This window comes from Petromyzon marinus, chromosome 8, assembly GCF_048934315.1.
Source record: "Petromyzon marinus isolate PM22_M1 ecotype Great Lakes invasive population chromosome 8, UKy_Petmar_22M1.pri1.0, whole genome shotgun sequence".
Lineage (NCBI taxonomy): Eukaryota > Metazoa > Chordata > Hyperoartia > Petromyzontiformes > Petromyzontidae > Petromyzon > Petromyzon marinus.
Genome location: NC_133674.1, coordinates 16,218,528 through 16,238,453, shown reverse-complemented (window position 1 = coordinate 16,238,453; position 19,926 = coordinate 16,218,528). Strand labels below are relative to the sequence as shown.

The 19,926-nt window shown below is 51.6% G+C and overlaps 1 protein-coding gene across 3 annotated transcripts in view; it reads left to right on the top strand.

Annotated features, from left to right (window-relative positions):
- Nucleotides 1-18,446, top strand: part of LOC116940295 (pituitary homeobox 2) — a 65,965-nt gene extending 47,519 nt beyond the window's left edge. For all 3 annotated transcript variants that reach the window (XM_032949916.2, XM_076065704.1, XM_032949915.2), the window contains 2 exons: nucleotides 1,893-2,098; nucleotides 16,920-18,446. In XM_032949916.2, the coding sequence (XP_032805807.1) occupies nucleotides 1,893-2,098; nucleotides 16,920-17,459 (746 nt within the window). In that variant the 3' untranslated portion in view covers nucleotides 17,460-18,446. The remainder of the gene's footprint in view (nucleotides 1-1,892; nucleotides 2,099-16,919) is intronic.
- The last annotated feature ends 1,480 nt before the right edge of the window (nucleotides 18,447-19,926 follow it).

The following is a 19,926-nucleotide window of genomic DNA, read 5'->3' as shown; positions in this document are numbered from 1 at the left end:
TGCACTAGGAACCCGGCGAGCTGGGTTTGAATCCCGATCACGGCTAACAATTAGCGGCCAGTAAAAAAAATTACATCGACAGTGCTTGGGGAAACAAAGGCGGCCGGGTGTGGTGTCAGGCCACAGCATCGCTTAATGCAGGCCCGAATTGAAGAGCGCTAACAGCACTTGTCCCAAAGCGAACAGCTGTTAAAGTCTACACGTGGGACCTTTGTCTTTGTATGGATGTGTGTGCGAAATATATTGCTGTGTACGTATATATGTGTGTGTGTCTGCGGTAGTGCAGCGGTTAGCGCTATGCTGCGCTATGAACCCGGCGACCCGGGTTCGATTCCCGCTCACGGCCAACACCCAGTGACAATTATCTGAACCGGTCCCGGGCCACCCCTAGGTCGCCTCAGCCTCAAATTAATACCTGGTGCGGTGTGTAAACATCGCCACCGGGGAGACAAAGGCGGTCGGGCGTGGTTGCTGGCCACCCACCCCCTCGTGTACCCCGTTTCATAGGTGCTCGCTAACGGCACTTGCTTCTACAGTCCGTTAAAGCTTTGTCTTTTTTGAGTCTCTGTACTACGTGTACGTGTGTAAGTGACCCAGAAGTTTGTTATGGCTATAGTGGTGGAGGATCGGGCGTTGTTGTCTGTGTCTATGCGTGTACATGTGCTGTGACGGTGAATCGTTGCCTTATAGTGCAACGACATGAAGGGTGCTTCAAAACAAATGTTAACGCTTCCGAGAATTTGCAACAATGCTACAGGACACGTGCCTCCAGGCTCTGGAGACCACCTGGAGAAGATTCCAGGCCACGTGCTGACAACGATGGCGAACAAGTGGAGACTTTTTGAAGCTATTAACATGACATTTGTTATCACGTTACAGTGTATTATGCGTTCTTTTTCCATTAAAAACGATAGTCCCATGTAAGTGTTTTTGCAGCACCGTGTATTTTCTATATATAGCTATGTTATATATCATCATCATGTTTACGCGCCTACAAGGGCCTGCACCAAGCCGCTGGGCAGTAGCAGCCGAGGTGGAACCCAATCGAAGCCGTCGATGAGCCGCAGTTCGCCACGGCGATCGGTCTTCCGTGGCCGCTGTAAAACCAACCCTGACGCCTGCTGCTGTGCATTTGGAGTTTGCATCTCTCTCTCATCATCATCATCATCACGGTGACTAGGAGATGTTAACTAACCTCGCCTGGTACGCACGAAGTCGTGGGTTCGATCCCGACCCTGACGCCTGCTGCTGCTGTATATTTGGAAATCAACATCGCGCGTTTCAAGTATTTGGCTGCTATACATTTGCACGCGATGACCAGCCAACTCCGTTGAGCTATCATTTGTGGCCAGGTAGCTTCTGAAAAGAGATGTATATAGCTCAGTGGGCCTTACCTCGCAAAAATACAAAAACAGTTTAGTTTACAGTTGTAGTTTTACATTCCAGTTATCGGCGGCAGCTGTGCGGGATCCATCCCCGCATTCCTGTTTATAATATTAAGTGTTTAGATTATTTAAGTGTTTTTATTTTAAGCACTTGTGTTGCCCGCACATCTGACGCGTTGTGTCTCCGACGTTACCTGTTCCTCCGTACGCATTGTTGTTGTTGTTGTTCTTGCACCACGGGTCTAGCTTGCAAACTATAACCGGGTAACTGGCTGCACGAGACTCTCCGCGGAACGCACGCACGCACACCGATCGATTTGATTCATTGATCCTTGGAGCCCGAGCCAGTTCCGCAACAGGCCTGGCATCGCGTCGTCATTATTTCCGAAGCGCTCGACGCGACTCTACGTCCAGAGCGGCTCGGGTCGACTCAACGCTCGCTTGCGACTCGCTTGCGTCCGCGCGACCTCCGCGTCCCGTGACCCCGTCCCGCCCGTCTCTCGGCAGAGACGGAGAAGGCGCAGGCGGGCAAGGCGGACGAGGCTGGGGGCGAGGATCCGTCCAAGAAGAAGAGGCAGCGGCGGCAGCGGACGCACTTCACGTCGCAGCAGCTGCAGGAGCTGGAGGCGACCTTCCAGCGCAACCGCTACCCGGACATGTCCACGCGGGAGGAGATCGCGGTGTGGACCAACCTCACCGAGGCGCGCGTCCGGGTCAGTTCACGCGGCGACTCGCGAACCCACTACCGCCATCCCCACTCCCCTCGCGTCCCCCCCCCCCCCAAGCCCACCGCGCCCCCCCAACCCAAGCACCCCCCCCAACCCCCACCCCCCCACCGAGCATGGTTTACGAATTCGCGCGTGCACCCGGCGCGTACCCTTCGGGTTACCGCATGGAACGGTGGGCCAAGACACGTGCTGGTTAACTTGTCGTTACCACTAGAGATGGTCGATACATTAAAGATAATGTATATACATATGCGTACGTATGTTACTGTATGTTGAACTTGTTTCGCACAGTACGTAAGCCAGCGGTGCTAAGCGGATGTGGTTAACAATCAATCATCGGGCACGTGCAGCGAGTTCATTTGTATTTGAATGGGGAGGAGTTAGAGGCGTCGTGTTGGCCAACCACCCCCTCGCGTGCCGTTCCGGCCTTCATCAGGTGCCACTCGCTAACAGCACTTGCCCCAACAGTCTGTTAAGGGCTACACGGGGGGTCTTTGTCTTTGTAGATTGGTAAACGCGGAACGACGGAGCGTGGTGGTCGTGGGGCTTGCGGAGGATTGGAGTTTCGGAAACCGTGCGGGCTAAGCATTTACCAAACGTAACATTCTATAAATCGCTAAACACAAGGATGCAATTCAGACAACTCCCTGGTATTATCGTATGCTATATATTATGTTGTGTACACTATTTCCATGTATACACACGTAATAATATACGTGCATGTATACACACACACTGTTGTACAATGAACCAACACCGAATAGCCGAATTTGTGAATTAATAGTTACAGTACATGAATAGTTACCGAACCAGGAGGATGTCTCCACAAATGTGGCTGTCGCCTGATTATGCTGCTAGTTGCAGTTACTGGCAAAACGTGGCACTCGACTTGTAAATGTTGTGGGTTCACTCTCCAGCACACAACCGAATTGGCCACGTTTTGTTCACGTGACGAAACATTACTGATCGGCTGTGTCGGGTGGTGCCGGGGTTTAACGACACATTTACGTGATCTAACCCAAAATAACTTCCATTATGGACAATAGTTACAGTGTAATACAGGTTGTTTTTATATTAGATCACGTAAATATTTAAATGTGTCGTTAAACCCGCCACCACCCGACACAGCCAACTAGTAAGGGTTGTCACGGAAACCGAACGTGGCCAATTCGTCACTAGTACAGCAACACGGTGTGTTGGAGAGTCAAGCCACAACATTTGAGTACGACGTTTCGGCAGTGATTACGACCAGCTTCATCAGGCGACAGACAGATTTCACGCTGCCGCCAGGCAATCTCACGGAGCACTGTGGCCGCAATACATCGGTCCCTGCTCCCCCCCCCCCCGAAACATCGCTCATTTAGCCCGCTCTATGCCCTTTAACCCAGTGGTTCTTAACCCTTTTCTGCAGCCCTGCAACACCATTCGGTTCTCATTCGTATTTTTTAAAAAATAAAACAATGTTAATAAATACATAGGGTGCTGATGAAACAAAATTGCTCTTTCGATGAATTTACCTCCTAAAAAAAAAACCTGGCCACGTCTTGCAACCTCTACAGGGGGTGCGTGCGTGAACCCCGGGTTACGAAGCACCGACTTTTAACGCTACAGGAGGTGTGCACGCGACGGGGGAGGGGGGGGGGGTCTTTGTCTCGAGTCGTGTGAGTCTCGTCTGCTCGCAAGAGGCCAACGAGCAACGATGCCCTCTTTAGCGATGCGTGGGTAACAGGGCGGGCGTGCAGTTTGTGTGTGTGTGTACTGTCGCAGGCTGACGTTTCAGGCAAATGGCTCCGAAGAAGGTGCGTTGAGATGGGTCGTTGTACGTAACGTTTTGCCTGCTCTGTGTATTCCCTGTTAGAGCTGCATTGTCAACGACTAAATGTGGCGATTTTTTGCGTGTTTTATATGTATGTGTAAAGTATACTTATCTGTGCAGAATAGACAAATGTAGTCGCTCATATTCAACTGTATAGGGCTGTGCGTGTGGTAGCTTCACATAAATGTCGTGTACATATGTACAAATAGATACACTACATATATAAACTATATATACACACACGGTAGTGTAATTATGTGCACGTAACAACGCGCTGTGCGAGTGTACGTTCGGCCATACGAGTGCATGCCCCGTGTGTCCGTATCCTTACGCATCTTCAGCGAGCTAAGCGGCGTGCGTCTTTGCACGGGCGTCCGCGCAATGCAAAAGCCATTTAAATTCGGCCAAATATCTAAAAAATAAATGAATGCATCGATATTCCTGCGGGCGGAGTGAACTCGCCAAGCAGTAAAAACCCAGCGTCAGGTCAACTCCGCTTATCCTCGCAGCAGCAGCGGCGGCGGCTTTTGGCTGCGATCAAAGGCGGTGGTGGCCGCATCGCGCGGCGCTTTCAGATGCGCTTCTGCGGCCGTCTGGAACGCTCCTCCCTTCCGATTATTAGGAAGCCACTGAGAGCTGTGCACTTTTATATCTCGACTGAAAACTCATTTGTTTAGAACTTACTTTCGCGTGCAGTTTCTTGTCCTTCACTCGCACCTCCGATTACCACCGTTTGGCTACGTACGATGCAAAATAAGTTCAACATACGTACATGTAAACAGAGGGGAGAGCTCTCAAGCACCATACTGAAGCTCTTTCTTCCCTCCCACCGCTGCACTTTGGAATTCCCCTCCCATCATCATCATCATCTCTCTCACCATTCACTTACAAGCTCTTACAACAACAGACAACAACTTCACTTACAAGCTCTTACAACAACAGACAACAACAATAACCTTGCTCGATGCAACAAGCGTACGAACCCTCACCGATGAAGCCGACGCGTGGCCGCTGTTTGTCGCTGGCCGTTTGGTCGTTTTGTTTTTGTTGTTTGTTCTTGCGCCCGTGGTAAAACAACAAAAAATACCATCAACAACCTCCTTGCTGCACTGCCTCTCCCTACAGCTGTCCGCACACCACGCACGCCGTGACCTATGTTGAACGAGTGCCCCTTTTTCCCCCCAAGCCAGCGTCTCTCTGCCCCACCTCGCCATCCGCACGGAACAGACCGTGCAGCCAGTAACAAACGACGCAATGCCCGATCCACATATACGAAGGAGACGACGCAGCGGTGATGCACTCTGCTGCTCCTCACGCTGTTATCTTGGCTTGAGCGCCTGAATTTGAAAAAGCCATTGTGGCTCTGCACCTACATCAGCCGTACACAAGTACACAGACAAAGTTCCCCCGTTTAACCGTCATAGACTGGTGAGGCAAGTGCTGTTAGCGAGCACCTATGAAGGCCGGCACAGCAAACGAGAGAGGGTGGGTGGCCAACACAGCGCCCGGCCGCCTTTGTCTCCACAGCGGCGATGTATACACACCGCATCGGGGTCATTTGCGGCTGAGTCGACCTAGAGGAGGCCCAGGACCGGTTCAGATATAATCTTCACCTGGTGTTGGCCGGTATAAAATACATATTCTCATTCTGAACTCGGGTCGCCGGGTTCGTAGCACAGCGCCGCTAAGCGCTACCCCTACCCGCTCCGCATGGCAGTGTGACTCTCCCCCCCCCCTGCCACCGCTTTCAACCCTCCACCACCTCCACCACCGCCGCCTCCATCACCTCCACCACCACCTCCTCCACCACCGCCGCCACCACCGCCACCTCCATCACCTCCACCTCCACCACCACCGCCGCCTCCACCACCACCACCGCCGCCACCACCGCCACATCTCCGGCTTCACCCCGCAAGGTCCATAAGCCGCCTTGACTGATGGGGAGGTGTGTGCTCTAGTTGACTGTGCTGGCCACCCACGGGCACAGGGAGTCGGATCGCCATGCAGACACTTATCGTAGCCCGGTTTCGTGTTTGTTTGCACTTTGTTTATTGGCGGTCTTGAAACGAGGTTCGCTCTGTCACCCCCCCCCACCACTCCCCGTCTCTGTCTCCCTCTTTATAGTTATCTCCAAATAAGCTGTTCCACGCGTAAATCAACCGGCACACGAGCGCCCAGAGAGACTCGTCTATTCATCTGTGCACGTCGAGCAATGAATTGTCCCTTCTATTTAACCACGGCAGCGCCCGTTGATTGAGATTCATCATCTAACATTTTAACACCCCCCCCCCCTATATAAACATTGTAGATACCGTACTATATATACCTGTTACGATTTAGACGCCCCTAAGGTTAAACATTTCGATTGTGAGATGTCGCGCATGTACGCGCGATCACCCGACTGCTCTTGTGAATACCGCCACGGAGTCTTCAAGGTGCCACCGCACGGCAAAGAGTCAATGAGTGTTCGCTCTCGTTGCACACGCACGGAGTCCTTGCCACAACTGAACCACGGGTACCTTTCTGGTCTCGTCAAGGTGCATGAACCACCACGCGCAGCGGCTTTTGGCTGAGCCATCGAACAAAGGCGGTCACCGCATCGCGCGCTTTCAGATGCGCTTCTGCGGCCGTCTGGAACGCTCTTCCTTCCGATATTTGGAAGGCACTGGAGCTATGCACCTTTAAATCTCGATGGAAAACTCTTTTCTTTAGAACTGCTTTTTATGTTTAGTTTGTTGTCCTTCCCCCGCACCTACGATCAACACAGTTGGCTATGTACAGTGCGAAAGAAGTTCAACATACAGTACATACAATAATAGCCGTACACCTACAGTACAGTACATGCGCATATGAGCAATTCGCGTGCACAAGCTAACAGGGTTGAATCCTGGTTAATGCTGGAATGGGCGACCGCCCCCCAATGCCACGTGTTCGTAGGCTACAGGGATGTGTGGTGGTGGTGGGTAGAGAGCAGCGTTCAGTACAGCAACAGCCATTGTTGTACTGCACTTCGATGCTCCCGGCCATCACAAAATCGGCACCGACAGGCGCGTTGAAGCAAGATCGAATAACCGCGACGATCCACGCGGCGCGGGGAGACACTCATCCAGCAGTGGAGTGGGCACATGTTCAGACAGCAGGTCGTTTATTCGAGAGGCAGTCACCTGTACGTTTGACCAACGTGTGTGTCACGGACCTGGAAGCTGCAGCGGCAATGGGGAGGTAAGGAAGGGCCACAGCGTCTCTGCAGCCGCTCTCTTGACATTCTACACCAAACATGCTCACAAGATAATCCTCCTCCTCTTCATCATCATCATCGTCGTCGTAGTAGTCGTGGAAATATAAGACCTTATGGGTCCGAGGCATTGGCTGTGTTTTCAGGGTGTATAGTTCGGGCTCTAATAATACCGGCAGTGGTTCGCAATGAAGCAACACCGCAGAACGCGGGGTGGGCCCTCTAAATAAAAAAGGTTTTTGTGTTAGATCGCGTTAGTAGAAATGTGTCGTAACACTCCACCACCCGACACAGCCAATTCGTCAGGGATTTGGTCACGTAAACAAAACGCCAATTAGTTACTGCTTCAGCCCACCGGTGTGTTGGAGAGTAAAATCCACAACATTTACAATTTGAGTGGTACGACGTTTCGCCGGTAATTACATCCAGCATCATCAAACAATTTGGCAGAAGAGTGAAGCAATCCACCTGTTTTCGGTCTTAAATAGTGCAGCAGGACGACGTCATCACTGAACCCATCAGGTACAGAGATCAGAGGCGGAGGAGGGGGGATGGGTATTGTAATTATATAATAGATGAGTACGCGCGGTTTTTTTTTTTCAAATCAAACATTAATTTTCCCACAAAGCGCCGCTTCGATAGAATGCGCTCGTTTAACAAGCCTTACCCGGCTGATCAGAAGCAGGATGTCGGAACCGGTTCAGGCTTTGCAGACTGCCAAAAACAAAATGCTGCTGGACAATATTCGTCTGGGAAAGCAATAAGGCTGACGGACTATAGTAGTATTAATAATAATATCGTAATTGTACGTTGGAGACAACGAACGGAGTTCTCTACAGTTATTTGCTTGACGTTTAATTTCGGCCATCTTCCCCGTGCCCCAGGTCTATGTCAGGAGGTCAGCAGCCAAAATAACACGAAGAGCCATTTTGTGTTCGAGGTCGGTAAAAAATAATAATCATCAATATTCGAACTCTGGTCGCCGGGTTCGTTGCTCAGCGAGCTAACCGCTATACCATCGCTGCCCGGGCACCATCAGCAAGCCACACACACACACACATCACTCTCCCTCAACGAGGGACTCGTGCAGACCTCTCTGCGTACGGGGCCCCTCCAGCCATTGCCTCCCCCCCCCCCCGGTGCAGTTGCACTGCCTGCACACTCAATAAGTATCAACAGAGGGGGTCGGCAACAACAACACAAATTGAGAAGAGACATTTTTGTTGGAATTCGGTGTGAAAACAACTCGGCATTTCAAGAGCCGCAATCCATGCGGTGAATGCGAGGCGGTGGTCCTCGGCAAACAAAGTCACGGAGCAGCCCTGAAAGGGCCACAGGGGGCTCCGGTGCCCACAGGTTGCTGACCCCTGACCCCTGGCCTGTGCGGACGAGACGGGTTTTTTTTCGTATCCGATCATTTACCTGCCACCAAAATCACTTTCAACGTGGCCCGATCTCACCGGGTCTTGGTAGCTCCTGTGGGGTTGGGTTTTGTTGAGCACCCCGCGCTGGCCAGATGTTGTGGCTGTGTCGCTGTGCCGGCGGTCTTCATTGCAAGGCCCGTGGGCCACTGGCGGCCCCTGGTGGCCTTTAGTACGCCCCCCTCCCCCCGACAATACACGGCACGTGACAACACCCCCCCCCTCGCCCCCATCATCATCATATAGCTGTCAAACCCCAATGGTTTCAAATGTGTGATGTCTTTACTCTTTGGTTCTTTCGGTAAAGTCACGTAGGTAGAAATAAAATCAATCATAACTCCTATGTCAGCAGTTATCCTGCTGTATCTGTTCCACCTGATGACGGTCGCTTGTGTTGCGATCGAAACGTCGTGATTCATTTCTACCTACGTGACTTTACCGAAAGAACCAAAGAGTATGGATTCCTGCAGTCACGAAAGCTTCAAATCAAGATTGGTGATGTCTTCTCGGCGAAAGTGGCTCCCACCTTTGAAAATTCGTGAAGAACGCTGCGCTCTGGGATGGCCAGGAGATGGAGGTGCTGAGTGTCACCGTCCCCTTGTAATGCATGGGTTGTCACCAGGTCCTCTGGGTTTCCTTCCCGCATGAAGCCAAAGTCACTTAATGGAATTGTCCCAACGTCCCAATGAAGCAAGGCCCTCCTTGGAGAACGAGCCTTGAGTGCCAGTGGGATTTTCCTGGGTAAATAATCGTCTTGGTCGTTATTCACATTTAATATCGACTTCCAACGGGGAATTTAACATTTCCAAAATTCTGAAGAGCATATCGATGTGAAGGTCATTTGCCCTTCATTATCAAAATCTAAGTACAATATGCAGCTAAATGGACACAGCCTTTACACACAAGGCACAACAAGGCTTGCTCTTGCGAATGCCGTCACAGGATCTGTAAATGTCCAATACATATAAGATTGGTGGAGAGGTGATGCAGTGGTTAGGGCACCACGCTATGTTCCAGGCTACCCCAGTTCGATTCGCAGCCACGGCTAACATCAGTAGCGAGTGATATCTGAACTGACTTTGACCCTAGACACCACACCCTTCAGCAACTCGAACTAACTACTGTGGTGAAGTAAGGTCAAACAACTCCCACTACCAACACGGCATGGGGAGACCTTCAGTCAGTAGCGGATTTGACAAAAGGCGCTGCATATAATCACGACGCAGCCGACGGTGAATAACCCGGGGCCCGAACCTATGAATACCACGACTATTGGCATAAACATCGGCACGACCGATCACCATCTATAAACGTTACACGCTTCCACCGTGCCAATAAATGACCCGCGTACGGTACAGACAGCATACACGGGACCTGTATACCCATGCGCCTCATGCACATCCACACCGCCTCCCCCCCTTGAACACCCTGTCGGGATATGGGCCCTTGTCGTTAGTTGGTCAGTCCCCTTAACTTTATAGATCGACTTTTGAAGCGCTGCCCGTCGTGTACCGCGAGCTGCACAAACAAAAACAAAGCGAATCTCCCGGCTGCAGTTGGCAGTAACGCGGTTACAAAAATCGCGGACGTCAGTTGTCGCCCCAATTTAGAATCGGAAACGCTCGTGGAAGTTGCCTTTCGGGAACAACAACAACAACAACAAAAAACATCCTTCTGAACGTCATGAACCGGGAGGTTGGGGGAGCGGGGAGGGAGGGGAGGGGGCGCCGTTGTCTGACGCAAGGTGGTGCACTGCTCTGTGTGGGGGGTTCACATTGCGAACGTTCTTCGTCTTGTTGCGACGATGCAGCCGACAGCACGATCGTGGTGACCGCGGCGTGGGTGTGCAAGGTAAAGGCACGGACCCGCAACTGCCCGCTAGCGCCACTGCTGCCGGAAGGATATTCGCTCACGGTGAACTCGAATTCGTTGCAGAATTATCAAGCTATAGTTGTTAAAATACAGAAAAAAAGGTGTTGCTGGTTGACAGGAGGTCACGTGCGGGAGGGAGGTAGGGACGTGCTCGGGACTACGGACCGCTCGACATTTGTTTTTTTTTTGTTATTTCAAAAAATTCACGATTGTTGATATTGACTCGTAACACCCACTCGCGTGTATCGGCTGTATTTTCACACGTAGCGCCAAACGAAGAGTCTTAACTTTCTCGCTCGTGAGAATCGAGCGAGTTAAACATGAGGACTGCGTTATTGATTACTCATGCTAAGTCGTCTGCGAATTGCTTTTTTGCTCGGTAATTCACGCCATTCCGAAATGTGAAGACGCAGCGACTTGCGATGCTGCCAAATCGCCCGATGAGGCTGCTGGCTGTTATCACCACCAGCGAAGCGTCGAACTCGAATTCTAAATGTCGTGGGTTTACTCTCCAACGCGCCGGTTGTGTTGCGGTAGTAACGAATCGGCAGGTTTTGTTTACGTGACAACCCTTACTAAATTGGCAGTGGTGGGTTAACGACACGTTTGTATCCATGCGACTCTAATCAACCCCCCCCCCGCCCCCCAGAGAAACCCTTTTATTATGGAGAGTCTGGAGTTTGAACGGAAGAGACGGGCTGGGGGGGAGGAAAGCGTGGGGGGGGGGGGGTAAAAGCGTTAAGACTACAAATAAATTAAGGGTCTATAGAGAGAGAGAGAGCGCATAAATCTCGAGTGTAAGATGTGTGCGTGCGTGCTGGCGTAAGTAGCCACACACACACACAGAGAGTAAGCGAGGTGTAATTTCAGTGTAAGACAAACAGAGACGATGACAAATTGTGAACCCGGGTCAAGCGGCCCCGGCAAATGATACACGTACAGGAGAAGACGCGCGCACACAGCCCGGAGGGATAGCGAGCAACTAAACCTTCCCAGCCGCACGGGCGCATAGCGCCTAGACTGCTACCACAACACTGTTGTGTGTGTGTAGTGGGGGGGGGGGAGTAGTGGCGCAGTGGTTAGAAACCCTCCCACCCGAGTTCGATTCCCGCTCACGGCCAGCAATATCTGAACCCCCAACCTCCACCTCACCAACTCGGACTGGTGAAGTATGGTCACACAACAGCAGACTGACACAATGATTGTCTATTATTATAATAATTACAAGCGTACCTCTGAACTATAAGACGCGCATTTCCCACCCCACTCCCCTCTAAACGTAAAAACCGAAGTCAGAGGTGCGTCTTACAATCCGGTAGGCGTGCGCGTGAACACATTTTGCACCGGGCAGTGCTGTTAGCGAGCAGCACCTATGAAGGTCGGCACGGCATACGAGGGGATGGGTGGCCAGCACCACGCCCGGCCGCCTTCGTCTCCCTAGTGGCGATGTTTACACAACACACCATGTACTCATTTGAGGCCGAGTCGACCTGGGGGAGGCCCAGGACCGGTTCAGAAAATCGTCACCGGTGTTGGCCGTGAGCGGGAATCGAACCCGGGTGGCCAGGTTCGTAGCGCAAGCGCGCTAACCGCTACACCACCGCTCCCCTATATATACATACACACAGACAGACCGTATGGGCTATAAGCTGCTATATATTTATATTTAGAAAGTCCTGGTTCTATTTTAAGCCCATGGTACACGTTATTGCGTCATCTAAGACCAACTAAGCCTGGGAGAGAGAGAGGCAGTCGCTGAGAGAAATAAACTCGCACACAAACACCAAATCACCTATGCGGGGTTTAATCTTTCCATTTTTAAGCATTCCGCAAGTATAATTTGAGCTAAATACGCGTGATGTATGGGGCGAGGGGGGGAGTCGTGGCGCAGTGCTTAACGCGCTGCGCTATAAATAACGTCGGTAATACAATCTGAACGTTCTGCCCATTGTAATGTGCGTTGAACCTCAAGCTGTATTTGTCAGCCCCACTGCTAGATGAGTGTGTTCGCACGCCGTTGCTAGTCGCTGGGGTCGTTTGACCACACTTCACCACGCTGGGTACGCTTGGTGGTCGATGGGGGGTTGTAGAAGGTGTGACGTTAGCCGTGGAGGCCGGGGTTAGAATTCATGCCGGCGAGTTCGAAGCGCAGTGCGCTAACCACTGCGCCACCGCTCCACGCCGTGCATAGTTGTGTAACACTATTCACCCGTGCGCCTATTGCAATATGCGAAAGTGTACCTGCGGTATCTCCCCGTTGGAGTTTCCGAACAGCGTGCTGCATTGCACACAAATCGAGTTGGTAGCTGCGCCAGCATTATACACGGAGCCAGCGTTTAACGTGGGCCAGGTCTGTCCGTATCCGGAAAAAAAAAACTACACATACATTTATATTGTTCCTACCCGACCCACCACATCAAGTATACAGTACAACATCGCTGTGGCTGTGGCGCGCGTGTCACGCGCCACATCCAGCCCAACAGCGAACGTGTTAGATGAGGAATTGACACGCGCACACACAGAAGAAAAATAGATCGCCCCTGAGTAGCCTTGACAGACTGTTGGCGGGCCGAGTGCCGTTTCGCGAGCACGGGGGTTTGTTGGGTAGGTGACGAACACAAGGGCACGGCCGCCTTTGTCTTCCCAATGCCGATGTTTTACACACACACGGCACTAGGTACAGTGCTCGTTTAAGGCTCAGTCGACGTAGCAGGAGGGGGGGTGTGCGGAGGCGCGGGACCGGTCTCAGATGTCCACGCGCGCGCAGCTCCACACGTGGTCGCAGCGCAGGAGGAGGGGAGGGGGAGAGAATATATCGGATTAATCAGGCTGTAGGCAAATTAGGTGGTGCCGTGCGGCCAAGCATATAAAGAATGACGCATGTAAGGTGAAAATTGCATCGCTCTCCTTTTGGGGGGTAATTGCGGGCGTGCAGCGAGTGGCACGAGGGGGTGCCCGGGGTAGCCGGGTGGCGCTGTGTAATCGCAGCGCCACTGTGCAGGAGGGGGGGGGGGGTCCACAACCCTCGCTCCTCGTTCGGCAGCCGCGCCACGGCATCCGCCGCTCCTCATCCTCATCCTTCTTCTTCCCAGCCGAGCAAATCCGCTATCGCAACGGGGTCGGTCGATCGGCTGGCGGGAATGCCGATCCCCATTGCAGCGCCTACGGCTTTATATTCGACGCCTCTTCTTCCCGAGTCACATGCACTATCCTCACATAGAGATGCCAGATACCCAGGCTCTTACATAGACTTACATTGAGATGCACACGCTCTTACATAGAGACCCATGCTCTTACATAGACTAACATAGAGACCCACGCTCTTACTTAGTCTAACATAAAGACCCATGCTCTTACTTAGACTAACATAGAGCCCCATGCTCTTACTTAGACTAACATAGAGACCCATGCTCTTACATAGTCTAGCATGCACGCAGCGATCTCCATCTTCGCAGAATTGAGATTGCCCATCCAAGCACTAAACAGATGAATCGCTGATTTAAAGCTTTCGTGACTGCAGGGATTCATATTCTTGGTTCTTTCGGTAAAGTCACCACGTAGAAGGGGAACAATTAAATATTGTTTTATATTTTTATTATTTTATTGTTTCCCTTCTACGTGACTTTACCGAAAGAACCAAGAATATAGGTTAATCGCTTCTTAGCTTGCAAGAATGGACGAGATCTGGCGCATTCCAGACAATTTGGGTTCTGTGCGGATATCACATACTCGTGTGTGTGTGTATATATATAGCACTGTGTGGGTAGCGGTTAGCGCTACGCTGCGCTACGAATCCGACAACCCGAATATCTGAACCTGTCCTGGGCCTCGTATGGGTCGACTCAGCCTCAAATGAGTACCTGGTGCGATGTGCGAACATCGCCACTGGAGAGACAAAGGCGGCCGGGCGTGGGGCTGATCATCCCAACCCCGCGTGTTGGCTTTTCTGGTCTATATACAGTAGGTGCTGCTCGCTAATAGCACTTGCCCCAACATTCTTTCAAGGCCATACGGGGAATCTTTGTCATAGCGCTGTGTTGTGGCATGTGTCGCACGCATGCCTCTTGATATATAGACCTCGGGATAACGCACGAAATATCTTCTTTATACATCGCCACAGTAAGCTATGTACACGAGGACGTGGGGCAGTGTGTTTATTGTTGGAATGTACCACGTGCGTCGGAAACGTGGATAAAGTAAGTGTATATACTAACCACAAATCTTAAAACATTAACTTATCGTTAATCTATGTAAGTAGATATATATGTATGTTGAACTGCTTTCGAGTCGTACGTATTCAACCCGCGCTAATCGGGAGGGGCGGGGGAAGGACAAAAGACCGAACACAAAAAGCAGTTCTAAAGAAATAAGAGTTAATTTAACCCTTTATACGTACTGCGTAAGGATGGGTATCTTGTACAGCGTACGCGGCAGTCCTTCACGTAACGATGCAGGGTTCACGTTGCCTATACGCACGACCCATCCGAACATTTTTATCAGATAAAAACTACAAATCCGATCCGGTCTAAATGCCGACCCCAAATCAATTCTGCATCTCCGGTATATATAAAAAGAAATCCGCACGTTGCTTGCAAACAATCGCTTAGCCACTCAAAGCGCAGTACGAGGCAGCGTTTATAGTTTAAGCGACAATGTACACAGCTTTAACATTAGTTTTATATATAGCACTATATATAGCACTATATATAGGACCTGGCATTTAAGTTACCGTACTATCTGGAATGTTCTACACATTGGGATCTGCGGATGAAACGCGTAATGAAAGTTGCACGCAGGCAGGCAAGTGTATATTTGAATTTGCATTGCTATTGTTGCAAATGTGCGACGCACTTTTCCCACGTATTTTAAAATGTAAAAAAAATGTCTGTGCGTTTTATAATCCGGTAGATACGTGCGCGCGCGCGTGTGTGTGTGACCAGATCTGTAAAACGGAAAACACGGAAGTAGTAACAGATACGACGTTTTTTTAGTGTAGTGTCATTTGACGCGACTCCGTTTATAGATGTCGCGAACGTTCATCCTTAACGAATACGGCACACTTTCCGCGCCCGATGATGACGATGTAAGCGCGTGAGATAATTGATATTACGTAAGTTTAAAAATTTTAGTTTTTTTAATTTCAGCTAATATAAACAAGGTGGTATTTTAAAAATATGTTATTAAAAAAATACGGGTTTTTTTCACGTTTGTCTTGTGCAAAGATATTTGTACAAATTAAACACAACATAGAGCTCACTCGGTTCGTCATTAACATTCATGCTTTCGTATCGCAAAACGGATATACTTGTACAGTAGGCGAACGCTTTTAGAAATTGCCCTTCCTAAGAGCTAGACGCTACTTCTCCCCGTCACACAAAACAAACTTTTAATGAACAATCATCTGTATATTTGCGTCCGTATAGACGCGCAGTGTATAGGCAATATCAGCAAACCACAACGACAAAAACCACCCCCCCCGTGTAGCCTGAACAGACTTTTGGGGCAAGTGCCGTTAGCGAACACCTACGAGTGGCTGATACGGCACACGAGGGGATGGGTGGCCAGCACCACGTCCTGCCGCCTTTGTCTCCCTAGTGGCGATGTTTACCGCACCAAGTACTCATTTGAGGCTGAGTCGACCTAGGGGAAACCCAGGCCCTGGTCGAGATAATCGTCACTGATGTTGTCCGCTACACCACTGCTGCCCGGGCAGCATCAGCAAGCCACACCACACCCACAGCGCGCCCGCTCCACAAGGGACTCGCACGGACCTCTGTGCCTACGGGGGCCACTCCGCCTTTTGCCCCCCCAGCTCCCCCCCCGATGCAGTTGCACCGTCTGCACACTCAATATGTATGCACAGGGATCGGCAAAACAAACTAACGAGGAGACATTTTTTTTGTTCTAATTCGGTATTACAAAATAAACCCTTAGCATTTCAGGAGCCGCAAGCTGTCAATCCCAGTATACAGTACAGCGACGCAACTGCTCTCTCTCTCTCTCTTTCTCTCACTCTCTGTGTGCGAAGTAATCACCGCCGACGTTTGTCGCGGCTGCGCTGTGTTTTTTTACGGTCCTCCCGATGTACGTGCTCTTCGTACCGCGCGCTGCTCGGCGTGATGTCCGACGTTTCACGTCGCGCGCTCGGGAGCCGCTCCTTCTTCAGTTTTCAATCAGTTACCGAAGAAGGAACGAACTGAACAAGTTCCCGGCACGTGGGTGCGAAACGTCGAACATTAACGCGCGGGAGAACCCCCCCCCTCACAGCCCCTCCACCGAAACCCTATCAGAGAACGAACGCGCGTGTGGAAAACCGCGACCCGGCGAGAATTCGCGATCCAAACCACGACCCTCACGAATCGCAACCTACGCGTCTGTCTCTCTGCTAACACCCCCCCCTCACCTCCAACCCGTTACCCCCCCTCCCCTCCGCCGAACCACCCCCTTCTCCACCCCCTCCAGGTGTGGTTCAAGAACCGGCGCGCCAAGTGGCGGAAACGTGAGCGGAACCAGCACGCGGAGCTGTGCAAGAACGGCTTCGGCCCCCAGTTCAACGGACTCATGCAGCCCTACGATGACATGTACTCGGGATACTCGTACAACAACTGGGCAGCCAAGAGTCTCACCTCCAACCCGCTCTCCTCCAAGAGCTTCCCCTTCTTCAACTCCATGAACATGAACGCCGCTCTCTCGTCACAGAGCGTCTTCTCGTCTCCGGGCACCATGAGCATGTCGACGGGCATGGTGCCACCGTCCGTGCCCAGCGTGCCCACCGCGGGCCTCAACAACCTGAGCGGGCCCGCGCTCAGCTCGGCCGGTCCCACGTGTCCCTACGGAGGCCCTCCGGCGGCCGCGTACATGTACAGGGATACGTGCAACTCGAGCCTGGCCAGCCTGCGTCTCAAGGCGAAGCAGCACTCCGGGTTCGGCTACCCGGCCGGCGTGCAGCCGCCACCCGCGGCGTTAAGCGCCTGCCAGTATGCCATGGAGAGGCCCGTTTGATTCGCCGTGGGACTTTTATATATAAATATATACATGTATACAAGCAAACATACGTACACGGAGTGCGCACGCAACCTACCCACGAGCACGCACTCACGAGCACGAGAGAAGACAAGAAGGACGAGGAGGATGGAGAAGCGAAGAGACGGTTTGGAGCAAGGCTAAGATGAAGAGTGGTTGGTTGGTTGGTGGTGGTGGTTGTTGTGGTGGTGGTGGGGGTAGGAGAGATCTGACACGGGTTGGAGGAGTGAGCGTCCCCCGCTACTCCACACCCATGGGTATCTCCGTGCTGGGAGGGGGGGGCGTTAATTCTTAAATTCCACCGCCGCTGCGTTTGTGTATTGGGGGAAACCGCGCGTGGCGAATCGGGCGTGACTCGACCGAGTGAGACTGAAAACTAAAAACCCTAACTACACACGATAAAATAATAAAATAAACCCCCGCCACGCAAACAAGGACTTAATCAGTGACAGGACGTGTGGATGATTCGTCTCCGCTATATCAACGTCTCGATCTAAGTGTTATATATCTATCCCTGTTATCTGCATCCATCTCGCGCTGCAAGAATTCTGCCCGGGTACAGAAGCGACTCTTTCATCTCCGGAGTTCGTCCATTAATTTGATGATGATATTAATGATATTGATGATGATATTGATGATGATACTGATGATGGGGGGAAGTTTGGGGGGGTGGGGGTTCAAACGTACGGTAAAATAATATCTGACTTTGTTTTCCAATTAAACTGATGCGAAGTTCCCCCACCCCATGCTAAAATAATAGTAAAAAAAAATAAGACAATAGGACTTGAGAACTGAAGGACGCCGTGGTTGTATAACATAATCTTAGTGATGGTTAGGGACGCGTATATATAGGTACTTGACGGGATGAATGTACATACACTGTAATGTCGTCGTTTTGTAATCGTTATCCGATGTTGATGTGGCGTATATTTGAAAGAACAATAAAAATCTGTGTCTCATCACCAACGAGAGAGCGAGAGAGAAGTTGCGGCGAACACGGGCATGAGAGGCGAGGTTTTGTCGCGATTATAACCGCCGTTGTGTGCTTCAGCATAAAGTCCACAATTCAGTGAAACCCCGGTTTGCGTCGGGGATGCGTTCCCCATTAAAGGTGCGGGGAGGAAATATCGAAACGACGCACATCGAAGCGATTTACAGGGGGTGTAGGCGGTGGTGGCGAAGGCTGAGAGGCGGCGGATACGAGAACGAACGGGACGATGCTGTCGGCGACGTAAGTGTGGGGTTGAGGCGACGTAAGTGTGGGGTTGAGGCGACGTAAGTGTGGGGTTGAGGCGACGTAAGTGTGGGGTTGAGGCGACGTAAGTGTGGGGTTGAGGCGACGTAAGTGTGGGGTTGAGGCGGCGTAAGTGTGGGGTTGAGGCGACGTAAGTGTGGGGTTGAGGCGACGTAAGTGTGGAGTTGAGGCGACGTAAGTGTGGGGTTGAGGCGACGTAAGTGTGGGGTTGAGGCGACGTAAGTGTGGGGTTGAGGCGACGTAAGTGTGGAGTTGAGGCGACGTAAGTGTGGGGTTGAGGCGACGTAAGTGTGGGGTTGAGGCGACGTAAGTGTGGAGTTGAGGCGACGTAAGTGTGGGGTTGAGGCGACGTAAGTGTGGAGTTGAGGCGACGTAAGTGTGGGGTTGAGGCGACGTAAGTGTGGAGTTGAGGCGACGTTAGTGTGGAGTTGAGGCGACGTAAGTGTGGGGTTGAGGCGACGTAAGTGTGGAGTTGAGGCGACGTTAGTGTGGGGTTGAGGCGACGTAAGTGTGGGGTTGAGGCGACGTAAGTGTGGGGTTGAGGCGACGTAAGTGTGGGGTTGAGGCGACGTAAGTGTGGGGTTGAGGCGACGTAAGTGTGGGGTTGAGGCGACGTACGTGTGGGGTTGAGGCGACGTAAGTGTGGGGTTGAGGCGACGTAAGTGTGGGGTTAAGGCGACGTAAGTGTGGAGTTGAGGCGACGTTAGTGTGGGGTTGAGGCGACGTAAGTGTGGAGTTGAGGCGACGTAAGTGTGGGGTTGAGGCGACGTAAGTGTGGAGTTGAGGCGACGTAAGTGTGGGGTTGAGGCGACGTTAGTGTGGGGTTGAGGCGACGTAAGTGTGGGGTTGAGGCGACGTAAGTGTGGGGTTGAGGCGACGTAAATCAAGTGGCGGTTTAACACGTAGTAGGCTTTCGCGACCAATATCATCCATGAATGCAGGTGTTTTGGGTTAGATCGCGTTAATATTATTTACGCGATCTAACCCCCCAAGAAACCCTGTACTACAGGTGGCGGTGTTAATAATAAAGTGACGACGTCTTTGCGAAACGACGTAAAAAGGCTGCCTAACCCCCCTCCCTCTCTCCCCAGTCATCACGACGCACGTCCCCCCCACACCCTCTCATCTCTGTGCACGCTTTACCAACCATCCATCCGCGCAAACGACAATTACGCCTCTATACGCTGCACG